General features: G+C 35.2%; 1 protein-coding gene across 1 annotated transcript in view; it reads right to left on the bottom strand.

Annotated features, from left to right (window-relative positions):
* Positions 1 to 1890: 1890 nt before the first annotated feature.
* LOC129264112 (gephyrin-like) overlaps positions 1891 to 7575 on the bottom strand; it is a 47671-nt gene continuing 41986 nt past the window's right edge. Inside the window, exon 18 of the mRNA XM_064102936.1 lies at positions 1891 to 6858. Within this exon, the coding sequence (XP_063959006.1) occupies positions 6628 to 6858 (231 nt within the window). The 3' untranslated portion in view covers positions 1891 to 6627. The remainder of the gene's footprint in view (positions 6859 to 7575) is intronic.

Raw genomic sequence — 7575 nt, 5'->3', positions numbered from 1 at the left:
TTAGACATTTCCATTTTCAAAAATCCACTTTTGAATTAATGAGGATGGTATCTCATCACGAAAATACGAGCACGAAGCGGGAATTTGATTTTTAACAATTAACTTACTTGTGACATTTGAAACACTTTTTGTAATTATGATAATCACTGATAATAGCATTTAGAAAATATTATAATAAATAAAAAAATAATAGTCAGGATGAAAAAGTATATATTTAAGATAAGACGATAGGTCTCTAACCAGGTAAGATAAATTTATCAAAATTTCAAAGTGAGATTAATGAGTTGGTTAAACATGAGACTGATTTATTTTAGTCGTGATAATCATGTACTGAACTAAAATAAGTCCAGAAGCAAACTGAATAGCCTCCAAAATGGGCTTATATGTAATAAGTTGAATTGAGTTCAGTACATGTACAGATTGCTATTGTCTCATAAGAATTAACCGAGGCAAAGTTACTAATCGATGATATTTGAGAAACGAAAATAGAAAGAAGAAAAAAAGAAAGAAAAAAAAAAGATATAAGAAAAAAAAAAAAAAAAGCTAAAAAAAAAAAAAAAGAAGAAAAGAAAAGAAAAAAAAAAGTTGAATTTATAATTCGTTTCGAAATGCTTCCAAAGATCAACGAATTTAAAAGACAGAGGAATGGGTATATAGACAAGGATGTTAAAATGCAAGGGATTAGTTCAAAAGTTTTATACAAAATATCAAATTTTCTTTCGGAAAGAGGATTGTACCACCATTACTAATGTATAGGGGGAACTACAAGAGGCAGTTTTTAGAAATAAAATCCAGAGTATGATTTTTTTCGTCTATATTAATGTCTCCTCATATCGTAAAGCAAATTATTACACAGACTTAATTGGGGCAGGTTTTTTTTTAGATCCAATTTCTTTGAGAAAATGGGAAGGGGTTATGATTTTTATCAAAAATATCAAATTTCTATTTCTTTATTTTATTTATTAAATACCCTCTCATCCAAGAAATGACATTTTCAATCCGGTAAATTAATTAGAGGGGTCTTGGGGCAGTTAGGAAAAAAATATAGATGACTATAGTTCAAGATCTTGATTAAAAATATCAACTTGTTTGTTCCTTTTCATTCTTTGTCCATCAATTCTCCCTCACTCCAGAAAGACCATTATCATCCAAAATATTGTTCAGAGGGGGTGAAGAAAACTTTTGAGAACAAATCCCCCAAATCGTAACTTTTTAGAGAAAATAGCAATGAGTTAGTTCAAACTTAGTTCATTATTTGCTTATTAATGATCCCTCGTCCAAGAAAGTTAATTATTACTCCGACTAGCTTGACGAGGTTATTATAAAAATTCCAAAATCATAACTTTTCAAAAAGTAGAAAGGGTTTAGTTCATGGTTCTTATAAAAACAGTATACTGTCTCCTGAAGACAGTCAGCCTGCCCGTAACGTCGAGCCCTCTTTCCCGCTCTACTCACCGACTCAAGCCAGCCTTCTCTCATCTCTCCAATTACTCAAGCCTCTCACCTTTCTGGTTTAGTCCTTTTAAAAGACTACTCATCTCAGAAAAGAACAATCTTTCTGACCTCTTAATTTCACCTCAACCTATATCCACTTTTCTTAGTCCAAGGATGGAATGGACCGTAAACCTCTTCCGCGATACCTTTTTTTTTGGTTCCTCTTAACTTTTTGGTCAATTGATGCTCCCTTGCCGCAGAAAGTCTATTGGAACCCCAACTAATTGTCTAGGGTTGGGGGGGGGGGGGGTAGAAATTTTACCGTTCATTCTTTTAATGTTTAATGAAACGACTCCTATGCCGAAATCATAAAATGCCAACCCTTCCCATCAGCCTACGACATGTACCCTTAAGTGACAACTAAAAGACTGAAAGAAACAAGCAATTACCTCAATATAATTTTCGAAATTTATTCGTTTTTCTGCAACTGAAAATGCAGAAACCAGAAAAATCCTGTATTTTCAAAAGCAAATGGTAGAAACTGAATACATTTTTCATCAAAATAAAATTCATATATGATTGCATGCTGATATCATTTACATTCACATGTAGCTGGAATCTTCATATACTCATGATAAAAACAATTATAGAAATGTTCAAAATCTAAACTATCAATCTTCATCTATAATTATATCAAAATATTTTCAAACTAGACAAGTCTTCTTTTCATATATCTATAAGATATGGGCATATATGTGGCTACATCGCATAACACTGTAATCCTATTTTATAAAATACACTTTATAATACTATGAAATGAGGCTATGGTATAAAAATTACCGGTATACCACACACAATATCACTCATGCACACACACATGCTAAATATATTGCATGAGATATTTTGTTAACGTCTCCTACAAATTGGTAACATTGTTTCAATTTCTGTGGTATTCATTTTGGAGCATAATACTTACACACTCCGGCCCAAATTCTGAACTCAGGTTTAAGTAACACACTGGTCTAAAGTTGTGGTTTGACTATGGATAGCCAATTGTGGCAGGTATATCTCTGACAGTACAAGTTCAATTGTCAGCTCATTTGATATTCTAATGATTCATAACCGACTGGGAATAATAATTGAAATATTTCTTTTATCATTAAAACATGATGAAAGATCAAAGTACTCATAGGAAACATAATAATGTAAATGCATTTTTGAAATTTATGGCTTCCCATAATTTTAACACAGAGTTAGATGTTAAACCAGACTTCACAATATGGGCCAGAGTGTTGAAAAAAGTGTAACAAAAACGATCATATTCATATTTTTTGAGGTTCAAAATATTATGATAATCACAAATTGATTAATGCCCCTCGCCCCACCCCTCCTCCCTGTAGTTAGCCCATGCGGGTATCAAAATGGCAGTGAAAGGGGCATTGTGATAACTATACAGTAGCAGTTTGGGGTAAGAGTCAAAGAATAAGACAAAATATTATAATTCATAACACGGAGGTATATCAAAGGAATAAGCAGTTCTAGAACACAAGAGTCCAAAATCAAACAACTGAAATTAAAGATACAGGCCCGTATTCTGATAGCAGGTTTAACTTAAACTCAGGTTTAAAGTTGTGGTTTAAGTATGGGAAGCCAAAAGTATCAAAATTTGTATGTTTCTTATGTTTACTTTGCTCTTTCCTGATTCATCGATGGTGAAGACAATCATCTATTTATACTTCCTAGACAATTATGAATGATTTGAGAGCCAAATGAGCTGAAGTATGATATCTATACTGTTAGTGATTTATGTAACAATTTGCTGTCCATACTTAAACCACAACTTTAAACATGGGTTTAAGTTAAACCTGCTATCAGAATACGGGCCACAATATTTAAACTCAACATGACTCTATTCAGAAGTTTTAAGAAACAGGTTTAAGTTTTCAATTCAATTCAATTATTTCATGCCCCCTCCCCCTGTGTTCTATATTCACCAGTGCTAGACTCCTATTATAGAAAAACTTTTTAAAAATGAACATAAATTGGCAACATAATATGGATAAGTCCAATGATACGTAGAGGTTGAAACATCTGAAAAATCATGCTAATTTATCAAATGTATATCCATTTCTCAGTCATCCTAGCAAGGCACTTCAACTTACAAAACTTTTGAAAACTCATGACATCCGCAAGTTAATCAATGAACAACTTTGTTGCCTCTTGAGTAAACAAAAATAATTCCACATAACAAAGAAATCTGATCTATTTACATTGTAAATGGACAAAGAATATGGAAGAAAAATGATAACTATATTTTGATCTTTAAATTACAATTTTTATTTACTTATAAAACAACTGAATTATTTGACATCTAGCAAATATGCTACTGTATTCTTAAATCCATTCTAGAACTTTTACAGGTTATATTAAGGAATTGACTATAATTTCAATTCTTAATTTGTTCACAATCTTAGCTCATAATCAATATGGTAGTTTCTCTCCATGGATTTTTATCTATTTATTTCTTATTACTTTTATGTTTGTTATTCATGATACATTTTGTTGTGGATTTTGATGTTTCATGACCATACTTGTATCTTAAAAAAAATGTAAATTATGTACAATTCAGCCAGTGGCTGCGAGATACAATTGAAATAAACCATGAATAATAATTGAACAAACATTCTATATAGTAAGAAAAGGTGCTCAAAGATGATTATTCATTTCCTTAATTATGAATTTTTCAAGGACAAGAATTTTCAGTACTATCTTAATAACAATTTGGAAAGAATAAATCATTTTAATGATTATCCACTCCACAGAGTACTGCTATGATCTGAACATTTCTGTTGTATAAAAATAGTTTTCTCAGTAATATGAATCTATTTAAGGGGAAACACAGATTTCCTTGTAAGCCTATACAGCAATATGATAAAAATAACAATATTTACCCAGGGTAGCCACTTCAGTTTTGTCCTCTAGGTGGTCCCTGCTTAACATGATGATGTTATTATTACCCCAGCTTTAGCTGGGCTGCCTCGGTGCTCAGGCATTCAAGGAATTCCTTCCTACCGGGTACCCATTTTCTACACCTGGGTGGAGAGTGGCAAATTTAGATAAATGCCTTGCCAAAGGACGAGAGTGCTGCTGTAAGATTTGAACCCCGGACCTTACGGTTCATAGTCCGGAGACTTATCAACTGGTCCACAGTGCCTCTACATTGATTTTTTTTTAACTGTACAATAACACACTGCATTACACATATCAGATATTGAAATGCCAATCATATAGACGATAAAATGACCATGTTCCCAGCCATACTGAAAAACAACAAATGATATTTTTGATATCCAAGAAAAACTGACAAATTATGGTTGACCTACATTTCATCCAAAAGCTTTCATTCGTAAACAGGAATTCCATAAAGATTTTGAAATAATCATGTATGGCTAATGAATAAACTCTACATTACCAGGAACTGTCTATCCAATCTACCTGCATATTTACCTATTTCTTGGGAATAAACTCAAATGATCAATATGTCTATTTCAAATACATATTGCACAGAATTTTGATTTTTCTCACTTAGAAGCCCACAAATGCATGAGAAATATTTCTAAATTAGTAACAAATGGTGTCATAATCAGGGATGCCACTTTTTCGTCTTTATACGTAATTCCGGCTTTTTCCCTGCTATATCTGTCTTATTTCCGTATTTCCGACTTTTCCTGTTTTCTGTGTATTAAAAAACCGGAAAGTCCTCCTTTTTCTCCCTCTCTCTCATGCATGTCGATCGACCGAGTGAGAGATATTTCCCCGAGATATTTGCTATTATTATAAACGCGCGCACTACCCACTACGTTCATTGAGTTATGCTTTTATCGAGGCTTTCCGATTAGAATAAATCCTGGCCAATCAATGCAAGCGACAAGTTCCGAACGCACGCACATACACAAGCGCAAAGCAGCGGCACGAATCGCGGTATAATAGCGACTGGTAAATACGTATGTAAAGATGATGACGTCATCCAACTTACGATGACCAACGAAGGAATCGAGGATGACTAAGTTTTGATCATCATTTGGAAGGAATTAGCGGTAACTGCGGTCTAAGGTACGTTGTTTCTGAATTTCATATATTTTCTCGTAAGTTTGGATGTAATTATATTTTTTATAATGTGACATTTTATGTACCAAAAACGATCCGAAAATCGGGTTTCTGCCGAATGTTAGATCTAACGCTACTGCTGCATGCTGATACGGAACCCAGGCAGGGAGCTCTGGCCCGGAAAGCGGGCCGGAGCTCCCTGGGTTAGCTGATACGTTGTCTTTAAGTACGGGCCAACAACTCTTCAGTCGATGTACTGGTGAGTGGAGCCAACGCGGTTCAGCTGAACAACCAAAATACAGAGACTGAAGCTTTTGGTCTAGCATTCTATGAGAAATACACAATAACTAACTACCGTCAGTTTTTCAAACCTAATTGACTTCAAAGTCATCGATCACAACAAGGTAACAATTAAGCCACTTGGTCCTCCCCCCCCCCTCCTAATTTTTTTTCCAATTTTTTACCTGTGTCCATCCCAAAATTTAAGGTGGACCCCCCTAAATTTTTTTCTTTCTTGGACACTGTCCCGGCCCACGATAATTTTCAGTATTTTTGGAGGACACCAAGTGGCATCCCTGCATAATACTGTTACATGTGACACATATTCTTGATAACACTGAACTGAAATTAATATCTAAATCTAAACCAGTTCCTTAACTAAAGATACAACTTCCAAGCTCAATCCAACGACTTTCCATCAATCTCCTGACTTGCCTGAACTTTGAAACTCTCAATCAATTACTTCTTTTTCTGTCAGTTATTCTTAAATTATTCAATTTTAATCTAAAATTATGGCAGACTTCCAAAGTCATTCAAGACATATTATAACAAACAACACATATTTTCTGTTCATCTCTGATGAGATGACATCCAACGCTTAAGGCAATGCATTGACAAGAATATTGAACTTGGCAATACACTGGATTTTTTCGAGGGTGAGGGGGGGGGGAACAAGTATAGGTGTGAGAAAGCATAGTGATGTTCAATCCGATTTTCAACCTGATTTTTAATCAATAATTCAAAATTATCATTTAGCAAGAATCAGATGTAGGGCTTACAGGTCTATGTGCTTGAATTATCTACTGCTCATAGTCTAAGCACTACAGCTTCAACGAGAGATCCCTTAGGGATAGTCGGCTGCTCATCACTCCTCGGAGGCAGCGCTAACAGGGCGTTGGCCTGCCGCATGCTGATCAGACGGCTGCTGATCTGGTTGCCGGTCGTCGAAGCCAGAGGCACGCCATCCTCAGGGGACTGCCAGTCCAACAGCGCCCTCTGGAACTCGGGTCGGGGGTCAAGCTTGAGGTCATCCTGGACCTGAAAGAGCAAGAAGAAGATATGGGCGAGTTAATAATATCCCTTTGGTAAACTTCCATACTATCCTGACTCAAAAGCGAATTTGAGCCCTAAACGCTTCATTAAGACCCCTATTTAAAGGTCCTATGACACAAAAACCATCTTATTTTGGATATATATCTATTCTTGGGTAGTTTTACTTGAAAAATACGAATTTGCCATTGGTTTCTGTGTAGAACGAACCGGTGTTGAGTTATTCCATGGAAATGAACTTCAACGGGAACGCCCTCTAAAATTTTTGAAAAAGTCGGCCGATCGACCTGTCAATCATCGTGACGTCATCAAAAGAAAGCATTCTCAGCTGTGCAGCCGGACCCCTAGTTATTGCACATGTAAATCCACACGTGCAACCACAATAGGCACTTCACGCACCAAACGTCAGCAACACTCAGCAGATTCTTCCCCTGACGTCATAATTGTCACGTGATATACGAAACCAAATCGGGCTGAATTTTGTGTGGGCGTGGCGAATTTGGCTCGATTTTCAATATAAAACTGCCTTTGAACCTGATGTGGGATGTTTTTCGGGTAAAATTTTGATGGAATCGTTATTAGTAACCACTAAGCTAACGAATAAATCAGCATCTTTGCTGTATTTCATAGGACCTTTAATTTCTTTATATAAACAACAAAGTTGCTTATTTCAGATAAAAAAAAAAGAGATTCTCTCTCTTACAT

The sequence above is a fragment of the Lytechinus pictus genome, chromosome 7, assembly GCF_037042905.1.
Source record: "Lytechinus pictus isolate F3 Inbred chromosome 7, Lp3.0, whole genome shotgun sequence".
NCBI lineage: Eukaryota > Metazoa > Echinodermata > Echinoidea > Temnopleuroida > Toxopneustidae > Lytechinus > Lytechinus pictus.
The sequence above is the reverse complement of the archived record's forward strand: the minus strand, read 5'-3'. Positions and strand labels throughout refer to the sequence as shown.